Below are 21973 nucleotides of genomic sequence, written 5' to 3'. Positions count from 1 at the left end.
ACCTGTCATCTTTTCTAGGCAGGTGATACATACAGATTTAGCTCTTGACCCCAGATGGGAAACTAGCTTGAAAGGAGGTGGCAGGTACTTGAAAATGAATGGGAAGATTACGCCTTCTATACAGTGGTGCGGAGAAGTCTCCAGCATCTGGGTAAAGCTTCAGGAGGAACTTCAGGGGAAAATTCCAAAATTCCCAAGCCATTACTGGCATTGAGACTGTCAATCCAGTAGAAAATTGTTTTGTTTTGTTTTTCTGAGAGGTGGGGTTCAGACAGCAGTGATCAGATCAGGCAGAAATAAGAACAGCAGAATTGGAACCAGTTGAAGAGACTGGTTGGGATACTTGAAAGTATCTTGCCCCAGGTTACATAGTGCTTTCTGTTTCTCAGGCGTAGATTTTGTGTTGGTGTCACAAAGAAGAATTTTTATGTATGTTTGTGACTTCCAGGCAAACAATGACATTTTAGCTTTTCTGTCTGGGATGCCAGTGACCAGGAACACAAAATATCTGGATCTGAAAAATGCGGTAAGTCACTGGACTCTGATCTTGCAAACTCACCTTGCTTCTCCATGTAGCCTGTTTTCTTTTTCTCAGTGGCTTCTCTTATTCCTTTCTGCCCCTTTCTGGAATAATGAAAAAAATTAAAGATTAATACAACAGAATATAATAACAGTGCTTGCTCTCTGGAGGCTATTTGTCTTCAGATCACTTTTAAAGCGTTATCTGCCTCTGTCCTCCACTTTGTGGGAAGTGGTAGTATTTCCACTCAGATGGGGGAAGGCAGTGTGAGGTTTCCCCGAAGCCAGAGGTACGCCTTGAGTGCTGCATCCAGGAGTGTCGTGCAGAGCTCCATATGGAAGTACCACCAGCAGGGCTCCATCTTGATAAGGGCAGGAAGCTGCCTGGAGCGAGATGGAGCCTTCCTTCCTGGGGCTGATTGTCAGCAGTTCTCAGGATGGAAATGGCTGCAGTCTGTTCTGTTCTGTGTGAACTAAACTTGGCTTTTCTCCTGGCATGCTGCTGTTGCAGCCCTTCGTTGGGCAAACTGTATTCACTCCCCTTGATTAGATGATATTGCAGCAAGAGAGGCAAGACTGACCCAATCCCAGCATCTCTGATCAAGTGATGCTGTGATTAACCTGCTTGCGGCTGTGCTGTGCTGCGTTTTTTAATACTAACATCCTGCTCATGTTCAGCCTGTCTCTCCTTCCGAATAGGTGTGTGGGGAGAGATGTCAGCAGAACTTACAGAAGACAGCACTGAGGCACGTGGCCCCAGACTGGCTTTATGGTCCTCTCTGGGCATCTTTCTTATGGCCTGTGACTATGTGAAAGCAGTATATTTAGAGGGCTCATCTTCTTGGGACTTAGACTAGTTTATCTCTTTCCCAGCTAGGGCAGGGTGGGGCAAAACCCACAGAGGATGACCTTCCTTTGCAGCAGGGTGTTTGATACACAGAGGAGAAGTTCTCTAGAGCTAACTTCTAGTTTTGTTAAACAGCTGGCAGGGCTCCTCCGCTCAGGAAAACAGGCATAGCTATACTGAGCTGTTCTTGGGAGGGGGGAGGATCTTGCTCAGCACAATCAGCTTGCTCTCCTGCGGTCACCTGGAAATGCTGATGGTGCTGTTCTGGTGGTGCTGAGAGAGAAGGCTGATGCTCAGAAAGAAGGGTGCATGTGTCTAACTATGATGGAAAAAGGGAAACAGTAGAAAAACTTACTATCTAAAGAAGAATAAGGCCTTTAGCGAGTCTCTTGTCTCTTTCAGCAAGAGATGCAGCGGTACAAAGAGGTGTGTTACTACATGCTGTTTGCCCTGGCTGCCTATGGCTGGCCCATATACCTGATGAGGAAGCCCACATGTGGACTCTGTCGCCTGGCCAGATCCTGCTCGTGAGTGGCCATCCTGTCTATCACTCTGCCTTCTCTTCTTCCCTTTTCCCTTCTGTTTCTTCCAGATTTAGAATTCTCCGTTCTTTCATCAGTTTGCTCTCTTCATCACCCCTCTATTTATTCTTTCTCCTTTTCTCTTCTGCTTTTTCCTCTTTTCCCGTCTCATGCTTTTTCTTTCCATCTCTCAGTGACTCTGTGCCTTCAGACTCCAGTGTCTTTCTCCTCAGCCTCTTCCTTATAGTTGCTTATCTGCTTATCTTGTTAAATAAACCAGACTGTCCTGTGCTCTATCCTTTCTGGTGCACTAAGGATCATGCCAGTCCTGTGCAGTTTGAACAGCCAGCAGAAAGAACTCATCTGGCACAAGACTGCTTTCACACTGAGTCAAAATAGCTGTCTCGGAGCTCAGAAATCAGATTTATCAGCAAGCCCAGATATGCAGGCAGCTGACATTTGGGTCTTTATTAAAGCATTGGCAAGACTTGGCTGGAGTTTGTGCTGTGTTCTCTCTGACTAATTGTTTTTCTGCCATGCTGTATAGTGCTCACCTCACGGTAGCAATGCTGTAGTTCAGTTCAGGATTGCATTGTTTTAAATGTTTGCTTTCAGCTGTTCTAAATGCTGTCATCAGGTTCTCTTTGGGGTTGAGCTTTTTGCACTGACACAGGCAACTGCTGTGCTGAACTTATTAGGGGGAATATACTTCCTTTTTGAGTACTTTTATTTGTGAATTGTCTCATAAGGGAAAGAAGGAAAGAAGTAAAAAAAAAAATTTGTGCTGCTGTTTTTGTTCTGGAATGATTCTAGACCTGTTTTCTTTTCTGTTATAAACAGATCTAGACCTCAGTAAATACTAGCTGCTTTGTGTGTTGAAGCAATGTGGGACTGTGCTATGAAGCACAGTATCCTTTGAGGAGAGGTCCCAGCCCCACCGTGCATTGATTCCTCGGGGACTGGTTGCACTGTAGCTCTCTCTGGTGCTCGGAAGGAAAACTGCATCTGATCCCAGTGCCCCTTTTCGATGCTGAAACATGAGCTGTGTGCTGTTTTGTGCAAGAGCTCCTACGAGTGAGGGAAATGACTGCTGTTGAGATGAGGCCAGTGTGGCATGCAGGGTCTGTCTTTCCCTTATCTCTAGGCATTCCACTCTAAAGCCAGTCACTTCCACATTCCTCTTTTCCTCAAAGCTATTTTTTCCTTCTGCAGATGTTGTTGTCTCTGTCCTTCACGTCCCCGCTATGCACCTAGTGTCACCATTGAAGAGGATAATTGCTGTGGCTGCAATGCCATTGCCATCCGGCGCCACTTCTTGGATGAGAATATGACCTCAGTGGACATTGTTTACACATCTTGCCACGATGCAGTAAGGAGAATCTGCAACCCCCTTCATATCTGGGGCATGCTTCTAAGGCCTTTCCTAATGGGATTTACGTGCTTCCAGGTGTAGTGGTACAAAGAAGGAAACTTAAGCCTTTTTCTGACCCTAGAGCTTCCCAACCTATCTCTCCATCAAGAGATTCTGCCACTCGGACAGAAATATTTGCTACTGCCAAAAATCAGATCCTTCAGAGGAGTGCTTACGCATAAGGCATAACCTGTCAGGCTGCTCTGCCTCCTTTTCCCTGAGCAGGAGAATAATTAAACGGGAATGTCTCGCCTGATTGTTACAGTAGTGGATCTTTTCCAGGTTTATGAAACGCCTTTCTATGTGGCTGTGGACCATGATAAGAAGAAGGTGGTCATTAGTATCCGAGGAACTCTGTCTCCAAAAGTAAGTGCATTGTCCAGTGGCCTCACATACCCTTGGCCACTCTGGCAAACTTTCAGGAGAGTCTGAGACCTTCCTGACTGGCACGTGGTGTTTGGCTTACCTGAAGCGTGGTGACTGCTTTTCTTCCAGGATGCCCTGACTGACCTAACTGGGGATGCAGAGCGCCTTCCGGTTGAGGGTCACCATGGAACCTGGCTGGGACACAAGGTGTGGAAAAGAAAACAAACCCCAAACAAACAAAACACTGCTTTTTTTTCCCCTAATGTTTTGACTTTTTAATTATAGGCCAAAAAAAAGTGGTCTCAGTTGCTTGAGGTGCTTTTAAGAAGGGCGTTACATAATTGCAGTGAAATGGCTTTGAGGTGTTAGCATAAAATCCTTAGTTGTAACAGTTAAAATCGCTACATCTGTAATTAAAAAACCCATGCAATTAGTAAAAACCAAACTGTAGAAGGCATCTGCGGAGACCTAGAACAAAATGATTGGAGTCATTCAAGTAACTTTTTCTTCCAATCACCTTTTCAGAACTTTCAGCCAAACCCTGAGAACGTGTTTAAAATTCCGTTGCAAGGGGAATAGGCATCGAACCTCATAAAAGGATGATACCGGCAGGACTTGGCATCTGTGTGATTAGACTGATACTAGTGATCAGGACTGGGCTGACTAAATCAGTTTACTATAGAGCTGACCTTTGCCCCAGTCCAACAAAGTAATGACACGCATGCTGAGTTTTAAGATTATCGGGAATTTGGCAGCCTCTCAAGATGCAGTGCCAGATTGGGAAAGAAAAATACAAACTGGAGGTTGTGCGTGTTGGAACGTAGCAGCTGCTGGAAATGCTGCCGCTCAGGGAGACAAGATGCTGCTGATCATCCCATCAGGGTCCCTTCAGGGCGGGACGTTGAGCTCCTAACTCAGTGGGAGCCGTGAGCTGGGAGTTCCTGCCTCATTCATGATGTCCTGCCTGAATGCCAAACCTCTTCTCCGTGCTTCGGTGCTCTGCTTTAGGAAGTAGAGCAGTGGATAGATAACTGCGTACTCAAATGCTTAGCTGGATATGGGTCTGATAAAGAAGCCGTTACCTACGAGAGTGTTGTTTGGACGCTCTGTGGTCTCCAAGTCTCCCAGAGTGGGTCTTTTCCAAAACAACGCTGTGTACCTGCTATTTGGCTAATGGGTGTTTCCTTTGTTTTCCCCCAAAATGAGAAAATTAATCAACCTAGCAATTACACAGGACATGTTATGGAAACAGATAAATGAGGTAGTATTTTGTCACTAACTGATATTTAGCTATGTGAATCTTTACCATTTGTTTAACACTTCTGAAGCGGTATGTCTGCTGTCAATGATAATGTCACTTGGTTTTGTACTAATTCATTGAGCTCAAAATTACTTTGCACAATCGGTGTGATCAACAGTTCATAGAAAGAAAGAAAGGTAAAAGGATACCAAAGGGAAGCAAGGGGAGTTTTTTCTATTTTTAATGTGCAGATAAGCTAGTAATAGATCCTGGCAGAAGCTGGCTTTTCTTTTGATCTTTATGTGAAAATATTCATATGCCAGTGACTTATATGAAACATTATCAGATCACTCCCTTTGTTCTATGCTGAGTTTTTATTTGGCCTTTGTGTTATTTCTTTTCTGATTGTTACTAGTCCAGAAATACAGCTTTATCTTAAATTTTTATCGATATTAATCTTCAGACAATAATGTACTGTTGATTCCTGAGGGAAACTAATGGAGATAATAGAATTTAAAAATGTCTGTCCTAATGCGTTTTTAACGTCCAGAACTCAACTTTAATACAAAAATAAATGAAGTGTCTTGCTAACACTTACATTTAATTTGGAGAATAGTACTTGGCCATTTGGGAGCTTCCTGGAAGTTGTTTGATTTCTGTTATTTTTCTTGCTGATTCCGTCCCGCGCACCCAGCAGGCTGGCATGGCCTGTTATCTCCACCTGCGGAGCCCACTCGTCACTGTGCTTCACGCAGTGTCGATCAGACATCCTACAAATTACAACTCTTGATGTTTACATGAGCCTTCTTATCAATCCACTGGTACCAGAGCTGAAAGTGTTTGATTGCTTGGGTTGCTGTGAATGCCACGGTTAAAATATTTATTAGGTCTCTGAGCTATTTTGGGTCAAAAAACATAGCTGTAACTAAGGTTTATGGGTTAGCGTGCCAAAAAGAAAAGGGATTATGACAATCCCTAGGGGAAATTAACTGCAAAAAAAAAAAATCTAGCTTCACTATTTTTGAAATAAAATCCATTGATTTTATAACAAAGTTAATTTAAAAATAATTGTAAATCAAGGGTATGAATCCATACTTAATTCTGTTGAACTTGCATAGAAGAAAACTACTAAAATCATGTTATCGAGGTTTGTTTCCTGGTGTTGAGCCAACCAGGATGACAAGAAGTAGCTGCTAGAAGGAAGCCCTGAAAGCTCAGCCATGCTAACAGCTCTCACCAGTTTAATAGAAGAGTCAGTAATAGCAATGACTTTTCTCTACCAAATAGACCCCCTTTGTGGGTTTTCACACAAATTCAAGTATCGCAGAGCAGTTTCGTGCCTTCAAACTGCAAAGCAGTACAGGATATTTCCATTTCACTTTCCCTAGATCTCCAATCTGTTTGGTTATTTACGTGTGAGGTTTGAAAATTAAGCCCAGATGGTTTTAGTCCTTTGAAACTTATGAAACAGTGTCCACTTTAATGGAAAGTCTAAATGTAACTTTGCAGGGATAAAAGGCTCATTCCATAATATTAAAATCACTGTCTATATTAGAATATACTGTAATTATCAAATATAGCTATAAGGCTGACTAACAGCCCATTAGTAATACCACCATGGATTTAGGTCATGCTTTTCAAAAATAGAATCCTAAATTCATCTTAGAAATTTATATAAGTAGTCTGCCATTCACTTCTCATTAGAGCTGGAAATGGAGACTCTTCTGAATGCAGCGGAAGCTGGCTAGCTGCTGAGAGATCTGAACACAGGCATGAAATATCATGGCATCTGCTTTTTGATAATGATTACAGCATTATAGATGTCCCATTTACAGGCTCAGCAGAATCACCTGTGTTCTTCTCTTTCTCTTCAGTAGTCAGATGGGTTTTGAGGCTGTGTTTGATACCGAGGACTTTGAAAATTCTACATGTCTTTGCTTTTTGAGAGGGCCATGAATTCTTTTATGTCTCTGAGATTAAACAGTGCTCAATAATGTTCACTTTGTACTTAAACTGTTTTCAGGTAGGGATGTAATGGAAAATATCAGAGGAGATGATCTTCCCTGTTTTTTGGCCAACCGAGGCAGTGTGAATTATTTGAGGTCTGTAATCGCCAAATTAGAAGGAGCTGACTTCTGTTTACCCATGTTCACCCTGGACTACATCACTGGTTTTCAGCCTTTGAAGTTCAGGCTTGCTTACCACTGAATTAAACTGTAGTAAAGGCATAGCCAAGAATTTATGCAACCAGCCAAATTCTAGTTGCTTGTTTATAACAGATCGACTGCATTTGTAATTATTACACAGAGGGAGAAACGCTCTTCAGATGCAGCCATCAGCAGAGAGGATACATGTTTAGGACCGGACTGTCAGCTTATTCCCTGTCTTCCAGCAGTTCTTAGCTTCTAGTGAATAAAAACCTTTAATAAATTGTGATTAATGTCCTTTGACAGCTGAATCCCCTTAATAGTTGCTGCCTTCTCCAGTCATCAATAACTCTTCCTATACAGATAGCGCTGCCACTTTTCCCCTCCAGTTAGTGTCTTGGTGTTTGTATTATTTTCCTTGTGTGCTTGTTAGGCTAGTTCATGCTTTTATTCCCAGATTTAAGTGGAAGAGTACAGTTTTGCAGTTAAAGCACCAACGTGCAGAAAAATCAAAGTTTGTTTCTCCATTCTACTGCAGGTCCCGGTGTCTGCTGAACTGCCAGATACACAATCTTGTGTTCAAGTAGTGGGTTGTTTTGTGTTGGTTGGGTTTTTTCTAGCCTTTGCACCGTGAGCCCAGGAATAGGGCCTTTGAGTATTATCTTAATTTAAGAACTGTCATTACTTCTAAACAGTTTGTGGCTCTGGTAATCAGTGAGCCAAGACGTGTGCCTAATGAAGTCTGTTCCTAAATGTGGGATGGAGTCAGTATTCTTCCTCAACCCTGACACATGCTGTGTGGCACTCTAGAGCTTACACAACATTCGGGGCAGTATGGTGGCTGCTGGATGTTTAAATTGGGGCTGATATGCAAGCATTTACATCCTGTTCTGTCTTCATGTTTCCCTCAGGGAATGGTGCTATCTGCTGAGTACATCAAGAAGAAATTGGAGCAAGAAATGGTGCTTTCTCAAGCTTTTGGACGAGACTTAGTGAGTATTAGTTTTCTTTTTATTCTTGCAGGCTATACAGAAGACAAGATTTCCCTAAAACACTGGTTTTAGGGAAACCTCCATGTCCCTGAATCTGTTGTACTCATTTCTCAAATCTTCCTTCATTTCCTATCCCTCTGGATTGCTAGACAGGCAACTAGTTACTCATTCCCTCAAAGCTTTTTTATTTTGAAACCACCAATACTGTAGAGCTGCTGATGTTTTTATTATTTTTTTTTCCCCCCTCAGGCAAAGCTAAGCCAGGAAGTCCCATTTGGTGGCAATGCAGGACAGGGAACATTAAAAACAAATCAACAGGAACTAAAATCCCATCTCTATGGAGATTCTCTTTGGAGACAGCAATGGGATGCCACACTGACTGTCTGTGTGTGCACATTTCTTGTGTGAGAGCGCTATTGGATGACCCAAGAGAGATGTTACGAAGCAGCTTACCTTAGTTTATATGCCAGTAATAGCACAGTCTTACGTCCCCGTTGGGGAGGGAACTTCTGAACTGCCTGATTCCCTGCTGTCAGACAGCTGTCCTTTCCTCATGCCCAGAGAGTGCCTTGGCCTGAGCAGTGCCCATGGGGAGATTAGCAGTAGCTCAAGGGAGAAAGAAACAAGGGATGAAAGCCCCAACGGTTCTCTGAAACTTGAGTGTCACACCAGTCAGCACTGAAGTGTCTGCCTTGTGATGTTTGGTAGGTATAGGGAGAGATACATAGGCATCTGACTTCTTTATATGCTGCTTTATTCCTCTCTGCCCAGAAAGTGAAAATTGGTCTTGTTAAGTGATCTGTTACTCATGAGGAATTTTTCCTGATGTCCTGTAGAGGTCCATTGCTACCGGTCTGATAAGGATACGGTGACATTTGGAGCTCTATACTTTGGTTGTCTCCTGTGCGTGATAATAAGTATCATGTTCTGTTCTGTTTGAAGCTGGCTTTATGCATGGTGGGTCCAACTTTTAACTGATGAAAAATAGTGTAACTAGCTGGCCCTGACCCACAAGGATGGAGAGAGAGCTTGATTAATGTGAGGTGGAGCACCTGGCTTGTGGGTAGAAAATTAAGTACTGTCTGCAGCTGAACTTTGAAGAGTATCTGAAAAGTGGTATGGCCAGAATACAAATGCCCTCCCAGGTCCTACCAAAGGTTCATTCTAGCCCAGTACATTGTTTCTGACAGTTGCCAGCAACAGATGTTTAGGGAAAAAGTAAAACAAGTGAGGTGTATAAAGTCTTAATTCTCCCCCCAGCATTCACCTCACTGACTGAAACAGGCATGATGGTGGCTTAGAAATGGTCTTGAAAAGGCAAATGACACAAAGATAGATCTTTCATTCTTGTGGCCTGGTCTTATGTTTTATGTGTGTTTTCTCATTTGATGCAGAAGTCCAAGTATAGCCACCACTGTGGTGACCTGGGGCCGTGGAGAGTCGGATGCTGGATTCTCTCTCCCTGTGTAAAGCCTACAGGGCACTGGCAGAGCTCTGCAGGAAAACAAGACTGAAACTTTTCAAACGTTGTTTTAGTGAACTTCCAGGTTCTGAGCCATGCCTAGTACTCTAGCCTCTGAATAACAAGAGCGGTACAAAACGTTAGAGAATAGCTTTGTCTCTGAATTACTTGAGCATTTGCCAGCTGTTGAGAACATCTAGACTTGGAAGACTACCATTCACACTGCTAGTTAGGATTTCTGTTTTTCAGCCTGCAGAGGCGGTGGAATTAATGAAAGCAAGTAATTTCTAGAACCAAGGAGACCTCAGGTGTGTGAGCCTGGACTCTCATATTATCAGAAGGCTGTCAGATTTGAGGAGGAGCAAAAGGCTCATATAAAATCCTAAATAACTCAAACAGCTTGAGTGTACATTTCCTTTTTCTTCCTACCTTTTTTCTTTTGGGGAACACCCAGTAGGTCAAACACTGACTGATGGAGATGTAGGAGAGAATACCAGGAGAGAACAAATTCTAGCATCCCTTCAGAACAAGCAGGGCAGGAGTGTGCTGGGACTGCCACTGTGACTTAGACTAAACAGTGTAAACCAGAACTCTGCTTCCATTTCAAAATCTAGCACACCTTCACTAGTTCCCACTGGTGGGGGGGCTGGTTAGCTGGAGTCTGGAGTGCTCGTGTATGAGAAAGGCTCACAGCTGGGGAAAGGGACAGATTTGGGGGGTTGTGGACTTACCTTCCAGTCTGACCTCAATTTCTTGTTTTGTGTTTTGTTTTCAGGGGAGAGGAACAAAACACTATGGCCTGATTGTGGTTGGTCATTCCCTAGGGGCTGGCACAGCTGCCATCCTGTCTTTCCTCTTGCGTCCGCAGTACCCATCGCTGAAGTGCTTTGCCTATTCTCCCCCAGGTGGGCTGCTGAGGTAGGTGTTGGGGCAGGAGGACCGGTGAGAGAGAGGGGGGGTGTAGTTGTAGCTGGATGAGATCCTGTTTGTGATGCTCCGAGGAGCAGTAATAGACAAGTCTCTGCCCTGAGAAGCATGCAGAAAAACCGAGAGGCAGTTTATAGGAGCTGAGGGTTGCTGGCAGCCCTTTGCTCCGTATTATAGTTTGGAGTTTAGGTTGTGATGGCAGGTGGCCACTCTCCCAAATATTCTGGTTTATGACTTAGTCGTCTGTGGCTATATGTCTAATTTCACCCTGACTAGTGGAAAATGCAAGTTGAGTGGACAGGGTGCAATTTCCTTATTCTCTGCACAGTGCCAGTGTGTCCTCTCCCCATCTGCTGTGAATAGATGTATGGTAAGGGAGATATTTGACCAAATGTAGATGTCTGCATCAGTTGATCTAGTTGTCTGGAATCCTTTTGCAGCTGACAAAGAAATTGGCACTTCTGGGGTGTGATTTCTGTCATTCTAAAGTGGGTGCCTAAAACAGGTCAGAGGGATCGTGCTTCTTGGGTGCCTGTTTCTCCCCCTCGGCTATAGGGGGAATCTAGGGTAGCTGCCTCAGACATCTCTGAAGAGAGGTATGGTGAATTCCTCACACTGTAAATTGGAACAGACCTGCTGGTCATGTTGTTATTTACGTGGTAGCCAAACAAAAACATCACGCTTGATTGCTGTGAAGTGAGATAAAGTCTTTCTAGTCGTGACAGGCACTATGGGGACACTTGAAAGCAGCTATGGACTATCAGAAGCTTCTAGTGATAGTTACTGCATTGTGTTCCGGGAGAAGCCAAGGGTTTTAAACCATCCTGCTAATGAATCTGGACATTAGCATGCCTTGTTATGATAGTAATCCCTGGTCTTCTGCAGCTATAGATTAATTGCTGTGCAGAACGTTTCATGAGTTTTATAGCTTTCTGCTCAGAGCTTCCACTCTGAGATCCCTTGATAGCTTGGGTCGTGCTGTTCTGCGTCACCTCAACTGTCTCAGTTCAAGGAGGTGCCTCTGACTGCCACACTTTTGTTGCACTGTATGTTGTGCCCAGCATCATCTCTAGATCAACAATGTGGCATCTGTCTGTGGTGACTGTTTCAGAAAGTGATCTCTAGGAAGTTAGCTGATTGCAGAACCAGCTTATAGAGTGCAAACCTTAATTCCCTCTTATCTTAGTGCTCAGGTTGCTGCAGAAAGTGGCCATCTTGGTTCTACATTGTCTTTTTAGAATAGTCTTAGGAGCATGGAATGTCTTCTCCTTCCTTTCTGCTGTCCTGGCTATTCCCAAACTATAGGAAAACAAACTATGAGGCATTGAGTTAGAGTACTTCCTTTTCCAAGTATATTCAGAGCCATATGCAGGTAAGGATGAAGGAGCTGCTCTGTTTGTATGAACCTATACCATTACAGAATAATATCGCCTGGGGCATGGGATGTGAATATCACGCCTTTCTTTAGCAGGGTGCGAGCCCCAAAAGCCTCATGCAGCTTGGGTTGTTTTTTACGACCCCAGTTCACTGTTTGGTAACCTCTCTGACACCAGTGGCAAACTGGGAATGAAGTGCTGTTTGCTGCTAGTGAAACACTGTTTGCTTCCTCTTGGTCCTGTTTCTTTTCCAGTGAGGATGCCATGGAGTATTCAAAAGAGTTTGTGACTGCAGTCGTGCTTGGCAAAGATCTAGTGCCCAGGCAAGTTGAGAAGTGTCTGATTTCTTGATGAGTATTTGCTGTTCTATACCAAAGTCACCTGTTTCCTATCAGAAACACCTAGATCATATCTGTCTCCAGTTTCCTCATTTACCTGTCCCTGTATGCTTCTTGCTTGTCTTCCTAGTTACCTGTATTGCTGCGTCTTTTACCTGGACACTTATATTGGTGTTTCACACACCTTTTTATAGGCATATCCCTCCCCGCTTCTCAGCTGCCTGTATGAAAGAAAAGGGTGAATATCCTGTCTCTGTAACTATACTCATTGTGGTATCTGATGTGTCGATGCCATCTTCCTGGTTGCCTGTGTTTTCTCGGACCTCTTTACTCTCTGCCCTGAACTAGATGTGCTGTCACCTCATTTTGTACTGTTTGTCCCTGAATACCTGTTCCATATCATCTCACATCTCTGAACCAGCTCCCTCATTTCTTATGTCTTGGCATTTCTCATCTCTCATCATCTCCTGGGACATGTTCTGCTGAACAGGGCATTGGACTAGGAGCCAGACAACCTGGGTTTTACTTTTGCTTCTGCCCTGCTGTGTGACCTCAGATACATGGTGACATTTCTGTCTGTACGATAGAAGGCATGTAGAATTCAGTGGAGAGGAAGTACTAAATGGTATTGAATATGCCGTTTGTAACCTGTGTGACAAAATCTTGTCCATCCTGTAATCTCTTTAGTGGTGTCATATAGCTCTGTGCCACCTTTCTAATTTTTCTGTTCTGTGTCATCCCATACTTGTTTCTTGCTCACTTGTTTCTGTGATTGCCTCATCTCCCTCCTTATCTGTTCATTGACCTCTCATATCTGTGTTCACTGATCTGATTCTGCTATTACATTTCATACTTGTTTATTGTCACGATGGTTTCCTGCAGCCTCTTAACCATGCTTACTGGTCCTGGGTGATGCCACAACCCACCTCTGAAATTATCTCCATTATGGTGTTGTTGCATTCTTGTAGTATCTTTTGTAGCATAGTTTCTTGTTCTTCTGTGCCATGTCCCTACCATCCTGTTACCTGCCTGCTGTTCGCTGCCCAGCTGTTGTAAACACATCTTCCTCTTTTCCAGAATCGGTCTCTCTCAGCTGGAGGGATTTCGTCGGCAGCTTCTGGATGTTCTTCAAAGAAGTAACAAACCAAAGGTAAGAGTAAAGAGTAACAGACTCCCGAAGGTGAGTCTCTGAGCAGTGATGGTAAACTTCTTGTGTCACATAGCAATACTGCAGACTTCTCCTGCCCTCCAGGTCTCCTCAGGTCCACTGTGACTACTATTTAGGTAGCTAGAGGAGCGATGGCAAGAGCTGGAAGGAACTAGAGAGCTCAGGGCAAAGGGCTGCACTCTGTTTGCAGGCTGTGCGATGATTCTGGCTCACATGCTGCAAGTTCACCATCACAGGTCTAAAATAACTGAGCAGGAAATTTTCTCATCTGAGCCTGTTTTGAAGTCTGTGTTCCAACTGTAGCTTTTCTTGGCCGGTAACAAATGGTAACAGGCTAGGAACCACAACAGTTGTCTGCTTATAGACACTGCTGCGTGCTGTCTGGGTGGTGCTGTTCTAGGATAAGCGGTCTGTTCATGTTTTGGAGATAGAAAATGTGGAAAGTTTGTTCCTACCCAGGCTTCTTTACCATTACACTGAGATGGAAAAAACATAAGACATTAAGATTTTTAGGGGTAAAATATTATAGCAATGATCTGTAGAGGGAGAAAACTGAGTTTACATTTATTTTTCTTGTTAGCATTCTGTAGTTTTTGTGTTTTGGCTTATGTTTTTTTGGTGAATTTTTGGTTTTTAGGATTTCTTTTAATGCATGAAGGAAGGCCTAAGCAGAATTTTTGTCTGTTTATGTTGTATAGTATCTTGCTTATTTTCGTGCATTAAAAATTCAGATTCCATCTACCTTTTTTATCCTGGAAGATACTGAGTTATCAGTTGGTGGACGAGTTGGTGCTTGCTCTAGATCCTTAAATCTACAAAAACCTCCAGCAAAAAAAGGAAGGCTGAGATGTTGCCGCTTCTAAGGTTAAAATTGGGAAAGGAAGAGGCAACTTTTCTGGGCAGGGTTATCTCTGTCTCTAGGTCAATTATTTAAGCAATCAAGGCACAAGACCTGTTTTGCTCTTTTCTGCTATTAGGTATTCAGTTTAAACCTCCCAATAGTGTCTTGTGAGATGACTCTGCTTTTCTTTGATGTTTTTCTCTTCTCAACGTTCTCCCTCCTTTCTCTGGTGTTGGACAGTGGCGAATCATTGTGGGTGCTACGAAGTGCATACCCAAGTCAGAGCTCCCTGAAGAGACAGAAGAAAATTCGGTAACGAGTAATCGCCTCTGGACCCATCCCAGCGACCTGACTATCGCCCTGTCTGCAAGCACACCACTCTACCCACCTGGCCGCATCATCCATGTGGTGCACAATCATCCTGCAGAGCAGTGCTGGTGAGTATACGCAGAGCTGCGAAGCCAGCCCATAGGTGGGGATGAAAAATCTTCTTTTGGAAGAGACTCCCCAAGACAGGAACCCACCTATGAAGGAGGTGATTTTTTTTTTTTCCCCCACTGTCTTATGGCGACAGTGATTGTGTCTGTGCTGTCCGAATAGAAAGATAGTCATGTCACTGTTGGCTAGTGCAGAGTTTTGGAGCAACGGCAGTAGCGTGTGTACTTTAATATCTTCTCCCTCTGTTTTTCCTCCTGTTGTTTTTTCTGTCTCTGCAACCTGCTGTTTCTTTTGCATGCCAAAATATTGGCCTGCTCTTTCATCTCCTGCTCCCTGTTTTCTGCTCTGTTTGGATCCCAACTCCTCTTCCAGTTGCTGCGAGCAAGAGGATCCCACTTACTTTGCTATCTGGGGTGACAATAAGGCGTTTAATGAAGTGATCATCTCGCCAGCGATGTTGCACGAACACCTCCCATATGTGGTCATGGAAGGGCTCAACAAGGTAACGCAGAGGATTAGGACTGAGAGTGGGGAGGGAGCATTCAGTGCAATAACATGGGCTCTGGCTTGAATGCCTGAGAGGGCCAGGTCTGGGCAAGAAAGGCTCAGCACGATGATGCTGATGAGGTGAGCTCTAAACACAAAACGGAGAAGGGGCACGGTGGTTCTAGCGTATGAGCTGATGAGGCTTCTTGGTGCCAAGCCAAAGCTCTGCGTGCCTGTTGGAGAGCCAGGAGGGTACCCTTGGTGGGGTCCGGTTTTAGTAATTCTTATTGCAAGAGCAATTAGGTGCCCTAATAAAACGAGTACTTGGCTTGTCACAAGCCTTTATGTGCACTGAATAGGTAGTCCTTGCCCAGGAAAGCTGGCCGTTTAAATACACAAACCATTTACTTTGGAGAGGAGGAGGGAAGAAGATTGTGTTCTGGGCCAGTCATGCACAGGCTATTAGTGTGGGATGTAATGAGGTCTGGAAATGGAATGCACATCTCCATCCCAATACCCAGAGTCCCAGACTAGGCGGTCTTTCCAAATTTAATGTCATAACAATGTGAGCTTGGGTGGTGTTTGGTTCCTTCTCTCAGAAGCTGCCTGTTAAGAGACTGCAGTTCAGGTGAAATCCAAGCTGCGACAGAAGCCCTCCACGCTGCAGCTGCAGCCCCTGTTAGTCTGAGGGGTGATTGAACTTATGTGTAATGGTTGTAGAATGGGTCCCTGCCTGGCCGGTCTGCAGGCTGCTCCTGCCAGCATCCTGCCAGTCACCTCCCCAGCATTGGATTCCCAGCAGGGCATTCTGACAGGCTAGAGTATGTCAAAATTCATCGATATAATCCTTTATCTCAAGACCTTGCCCTGTGCTTGTGGAAGGCATTGGTAAGAAAGAGGCAAATCCAGTCCTGAGCTGAGAACAGCAAAGCTGCTATCTCCAGTAAAGCACTACTGTTCCTTTTCTTGCCTTGAATAGGTCTTGGAGAACTACAACAAGGGGAAGACAGCTTTACTTTCTGCAGCCAAAGTGATGGTGAGTCCTACAGAAGTGGATCTCACCCCAGAGTTGATCTTCCAGAGTCAGCCCTTACCTAGTGGACCCTCAGTGCAGATTGGAACAGGAGCCGTAACAGTGGACAGAAGGAACAGCAGCACTAAGTAAGGACATAACTTTTGATTTCTTTGAAGGATTGTTGGCTTTAGGTGTGGGTCCTCTTTCTCTTGGGGCATTGTGATCCATGGCTGTGGAAAGGATAGATCCAAGGGCTGCCTTTGTGGGACTTTTGCTTAGCTTCAGTATGTCTTCTGTCATGTTGGGGGGAAAAATCCTTTGTGTTGCTCAAGAATCTGTGAGTGCAGCAAGGTCAGAAGAACCTAGAAGTTGAGGGTACAGACGAAACTTCCTTTTCTCCTTATCCAGACAAGTGGGGTTTTCCCTGAAACTGTAAAGCCGAAGCTTACAGTCTTGCAGCCAAATTTCTGTTTTCCTGTATGATTTATGTGCCCGAAGATAGCCTATAATGGTGATTCTCAAAAGCTGAGAAGCAGTGAAAGTCATAAGCTTACCAGAAGATAGGCATTTAAAGCTACTTCATGATGTGATTTGTGTAATATTATAAACAGGACAATCGAGGAACACAGATACAGGTGAGGGGAGAGCAGTTGGTGTCCTGTTTGTGAAGGACAAGAGCAGGAAGCTCAGTCCAGTGGAAAGCAGGTGAGGGGAAAAGGCACGTTCTGAGTGCTGAAGGGGCTGTTTTCTGAAAGCTGGACTATCACTGACCACTGACATCAGTAGTCTGGCAAAAGCCAAAAGGTGGAGAAACATCGAGAAAGTATACAAAGGAGAGGTTTGGAGAAGAGCTCGTTCTTCGTGGTGTGCGTAAACAACTTTCCTCCAGGAGCCAATGGCAGAGAGACTCTTTGCATTGGCCCTTGGGGCCAAGAAGGCCGATGGCATCTTGGGGTGCATCAAGAAGAGTGTGGCTAGCAGGGCGAGGGAGGTTGTCCTCCCCCTCTACTCTGCCCTGGTGAGGCCGCATCCGGAGTGCTGCGTCCAGTTCTGGGCTCCCCGGTTCAAGAAGGACAGGGAGCTGCTGGAGAGGGTACAGCAAGGGGCGACGAAGATGATTAGGGGACTGGAACATCTTTCTTATGAGGAAAGGCTGAGGGACTGGGGTCTTTTTAGTCTGGAGAAGAGAAGACTGAGGGGGGATCTTATTAATGCTTATAAATACTGAAGGGGGGGGTGCCAGGAGGATGGGGCCAGTCTTTTTTCAGTGGTGCCCAGTGACAGCACAAGAGGTAACGGGCACAAACTTGATCATAGGAAGTTTCATCTAAATGCGAGGAGGAACTTCTTTATTTTGAGGGTGGTGGAGCACTGGGGCAAGCTGCCCAGAGAGGTTGTGGAGTCTCCTTCTCTGGAGATATTCAGAACTCACCTGGACGCATTCCTGTGCAACCTGCTCTGGGTGAACCTGCTCTGGCGGGGCGTTTGGACTAGATAATCTCCAGAGGTCCCTTCCAACCCCTGTCATTCTGTGATTCTGTGATTTTCAGATAACGTTTGAGGCACTGCAGGGCCACAGACTTGCAAGAAGCAAAGAAAGTAAATATAAAAATGTGGGCAAAGACTTATTTCAGAGTTGGAACACGTGACTTCTGTCACAGAATTGCATTATCTAGGGCAAATTTGCAGACAAAACAGGGAAGATGAGAGAAGGAAGATGGTTTATAGTCAGACATAGCAAATGGGAGTTGTGAGTGGAAACAGAAGACAGCATTGTGGGTGGAAGAGGATTATTTCTTCGCAACGGAAGCAATTCTGTGGAGACTTCAGGTAGAGAGACCCAACAAGAAGCTCTGTGTGTGTGGGAAGAGGCAGGGCGCGACGGTCTGTGAGTGACGGGCAGCTGAGTATCCTTGAGATAACATGAGTGAGATATAAATTTAGAAGAAAGATAGGACAGCAAATAATATGAAAATGGTAAGGTTCTTGTCACAGAGAGAGTGAATGGTCAGAGACAGTGAAGGAGAGCTTAGAAACAGAACTACAGCTGTGATGAAACAGCAGGAACAGGGATCAGCCCACAGTTGTGAAGGCTACAGTAAGACTGAGAAGATGAACTAGGTCAAGCAGCAGGGAGAGGAGTGGTGGTTTCTGTGCCATAGCCAGAGCAGACCCAAGGAGCTGCTTCCCTTTGAGGTGAGTGAAAGCAGAGAGGGAATTCTGAGATAGGAAAGGGAAAGGACCTGGGGCAGAGGGCAGAGAGGCTTAAGGGAGGTGCTAGAGCAGAAACAATTGTAGGTTTGTTGTGTTTAATTCAAGGTTAGAGCCAGCTTACTGTGTCAGACTCCCTCTTTTGGGGTTCTCGAAACCTGTTCTCAGATCCCTATTACTCTATTGAAGTTACAAAGGGATCAAATATTAGCCTAACTTCTAAGCCTTTCCCTATACATCATGTCCTTTTGGCAGGTGCAGCAGTTCTCTCCCAAGCTCAGGCTCTTTTCACAGATATTTCCTTAAGTTTTTGTCTTTAGGTCTGTCACTTCAGCTGCAGCTAATCCCAAGCTTTGCGTCTGCCTGGTGTGGGGAGCTCCTTCCCTGTGTCTTTGACACGGTGTCTTTCTGGAGGAGCCTGCCTGATCCTTAAAAGTCTGTCTGACTGGAGTCTTTCTAAAGATCTTTACCTGTCTTAAGCTGAGTAAATGGCTTTTTACCTATTTTAAAAGCTGTTACCTGAAACGGTAGCTGAATCGGTCATGGGCAATGCTCTAACAGCCTGCTGGCATTTGTGGTGGTAAGGTAGGGATTCCCAGCATGGAGAAGGATGGGAAGGCATGACACTGGAGTGGTTCAGAGCGTGAGAAGAAAGAGAAAGTAGTAGGTTAACTGTAGGCAAGTCCTTTAACCTCTCTTGCCTCAATCCTCTCTAATACAGAGGTGCTGGGTGAGACAGGGGTTTGTCTGCATGTGTGGAGCCTGCACCATGGTTTTGGGTGCTTCAGCTAGAAGTGCTGGAAGTTTCACTGGGAGCAGAACCATGGTCCTAAGTGAAAATGGTGCTTGAGAGGGAAGACATTTAGCCAGGAGAAAAGGGAGAAGGGCAAGAACCTGAGCTGGCAGAGGGAAGAAACTGTACCTAATATTTTCAGCTGGGAGGATGGAAAGATAAGAGGTTTCTTGCAGTTGTGGATGTCTCTGGTTAGAGCAATGCTGTGTGCATGAGGAACTCTGTGCCCAAGACTTGGTTCCTCTGGCTGTTCTGGCAGCTTGTGGTTCTGGGGAGTGACGCAGCCTCACGTTGTCTGTTTCCCATTGCAGGAGCAAGTCCCATTCTGAAATTAGCTTGGAGGGGTTTTATGAGACAAAGCCACTTTCTCCTGTGCAAAAAGACCCTGTGGAGCTGCTTCTCCTGGATACAAAGGAGCGTCTGTCTGTGGAGCTGCAGGACCGTCGTGCCCCTCTCGCGACCATGGAGAGCCTCTCGGACAATGAATCCATCTACAGCTTTGATTCAAGGCGCTCCTCCGGTTTTCGGAGCATCCGGGGCTCCCCCAGCCTCCATGCTGTCATGGAGAAGGATGAGACGCACTGCTTTTATATAGACCCTGCTATTCCTGAGGAGAATCCCTCCCTCAGCTCGCGGACAGAGCTGCTGGCTGCTGATAGCCTCTCCAAACACTCCCAGGAGACTCAGCCCCCTGACAATGTGCTCAACAGTGGTGGCACTACCCCTCAGCGACGCTGCAGCGAGGAGGGAGCCAGCAGTGAGGGGGACCGCGTTTCCTTAGCCCCTCGTGAGGAGCTGTCCCTCCAGAATGGACGGCTCACTGATGTTCCCAGTCCCCAAGTGCTGGAGTTTGCTGAGTTCATAGACAGCCTCTTTAACTTGGATAGCAAAAGCAGCTCCTTCCAGGACATCTACTGCATGATGGTGTCAGACAGCTCCAGTGACTTTGCAGAGATGCCCAAGTCTGTCAGCGATCAGGAGATCCTGTTGAGGGCACAATATGAACCCAACCTAGTCCCAAAGCCCCCGAGGTTGTTTGCAGGCTCAACAGATCCTTCGTCGGGCATATCTGTCTCGCCCTCTTTCCCCCTTAGTTCATCCGGAGAACTCATGGACATCACTCCCACAGGTGTGAGCAGCCAGGAGTGCCTGGCCACTGACAAAATCCGGACTTCCACCCCCTCTGGGCATGTAACCAGCCCTGCCAAGCAGGACGACCTCATGATTTCGGCCCTCTAGTGCAGGGTAAAGGGGTGCGGCTCTGAGAGCTGATCCCATAGGCTAAGTGCTGGGATAATACTTGGAGGAGGTGGTCATTGGGCAGTTTGGATCGGAGAAGACAGCTGGAAACATTCCTTCTGGGGTGACCCAGTGGTGGCACACTGGTGTCTGGAGGATGGATTGTGCTCGAGTCCCATGCTTGCAGCTGGGAGAAGCAGCATTGCCTCACGAGGCCTGCTACGCTAAGAGGGTCTGAGTCACTACAGGTAGATGCAAGTCCCCTACCTCAGCCTGTCTCATGTCATTTCAGAGGCAAATTCCTTGCCCCAGGGCACCTGCTGAGTTTGGGAGTGAGATACCCTGCTTCAGGGAATCCTCTGGGGTGAAGGGATGGATTCTCTGAAGCTTGAGGATTGGAATAGACAGAAGCAAGGGGGGCAGGCCAGATCACCCCCTTGGTACCGTGTCAGTGGTTTTGGAAATGAACGGATTGAGACTTTGGGCCCTATTGCACTACCATGTCGGATCTGGCCCAAGATCCAATTCGTCACACTTCCATGGGGATTGCTTTTGTAGGACACTCTCCTGTTTTAAAGCCATTGGGGCTGTATTTTCCCCAAATGCAGTCTCCCCTCCCCTGGCCAGGCACAGCAAGAATGGGGTTGGCACTGTGTTTTCTCTCCCCTGGGCACTTCTGTGTTCAGTGACCACCAGGCTGCTTCTGAGAGGGAAGGACACTGTTCCCAAGAGCCAAAGCCCTCTGCCACGTCCCTCCTTCACCAGAAAGCATTCTCCAGGATGTCACCATCATCGCTTCTCAGTTCCCTGGACCACTCTGAGCTGGCGACATTCCTGCGGGACTGACAGGATTCTCATCTCAGAGCTGCGTGGATGGATCAACCTAAAAATTTAACAGGCTTCTCAACATCCAGTGTTACTTGTCAGGCCCCTGCAGCGCCTGGGAGCCTCTCCTGGGCTCCGCTGGGTCCTCACACCACCCATATGCAGTAATTGCAGATCAGTGCCAGCCTCTGTCATTGGGAGTTCAGGGAAAAGATGAACTTTTACTAAGTATTGAAATCTCTTGTATGTTTACAGAGCTGCTAAGCTTTTTGGAAGGTATTTATTAAGCAAATGGGGAGGCTTTCCCTAAACAAAAAGCATGTTCATTCTCTCCTTCCTGTGCTGTTCCCTCTGGGGACTGAGGGGAGAGAGGATGGGCAGGTATGATTGCTTCTAAAGTGGATCGGAGTCTGGGGGGAAGCTGCGTGCATCCCTTGCCCACCCTCCCTTGTCCACCTCCCCGTTGCACAACGTCGCATTGCAAAACTTGAGCAAGACGGTAGTAAAACTACCTGAGTGCTGCTCTGCAGAGCCTCAGTGCCCGGAGGAGCCTGCTGTAGACCTATCTAGGCAGGCATTTTCCAACGATGGGAGCAGGAGAGAAACTATCTATCTAGAAAGTTAAACATACTGTGACCTGTAGAAGGCCTTTAATTGACAAAACACCTTCATATCAAAGCTCAGTGGAGTTACCAATCAGTCTCACTGGAGCTCTGTCCTCCCTCACTGGAAAAGAAATTTTTAACTTCCCTCCTTTCCCCTCCTTAGCCGTGATATTTCCATTGTGGGAGGATGCTGTGCTTCCCAGGAG

General features: G+C 45.7%; 1 protein-coding gene across 1 annotated transcript in view; it reads left to right on the top strand.

The window, feature by feature from the left end:
- DAGLA (diacylglycerol lipase alpha) overlaps window positions 1–20370 on the top strand; it is a 32569-nt gene extending 12199 nt beyond the window's left edge. The window contains exons 7-19 of the mRNA XM_059825873.1: window positions 449–526; window positions 1769–1893; window positions 3100–3256; window positions 3581–3664; window positions 3794–3871; window positions 7963–8043; window positions 10281–10423; window positions 12063–12131; window positions 13224–13296; window positions 14396–14592; window positions 14966–15095; window positions 16059–16240; window positions 19410–20370. Coding sequence (XP_059681856.1) covers window positions 449–526; window positions 1769–1893; window positions 3100–3256; window positions 3581–3664; window positions 3794–3871; window positions 7963–8043; window positions 10281–10423; window positions 12063–12131; window positions 13224–13296; window positions 14396–14592; window positions 14966–15095; window positions 16059–16240; window positions 19410–20337 — 2325 coding nt within the window. The 3' untranslated portion in view covers window positions 20338–20370. The remainder of the gene's footprint in view (window positions 1–448; window positions 527–1768; window positions 1894–3099; window positions 3257–3580; window positions 3665–3793; window positions 3872–7962; window positions 8044–10280; window positions 10424–12062; window positions 12132–13223; window positions 13297–14395; window positions 14593–14965; window positions 15096–16058; window positions 16241–19409) is intronic.
- Window positions 20371–21973: the final 1603 nt, after the last annotated feature.

Source organism: Gavia stellata, chromosome 17 (genome assembly GCF_030936135.1).
Source record: "Gavia stellata isolate bGavSte3 chromosome 17, bGavSte3.hap2, whole genome shotgun sequence".
Classification (NCBI taxonomy): Eukaryota; Metazoa; Chordata; class Aves; order Gaviiformes; family Gaviidae; genus Gavia; species Gavia stellata.
Note: the sequence above shows the minus strand (reverse complement) of the source record. Positions and strands in the feature narration are given on the sequence as shown.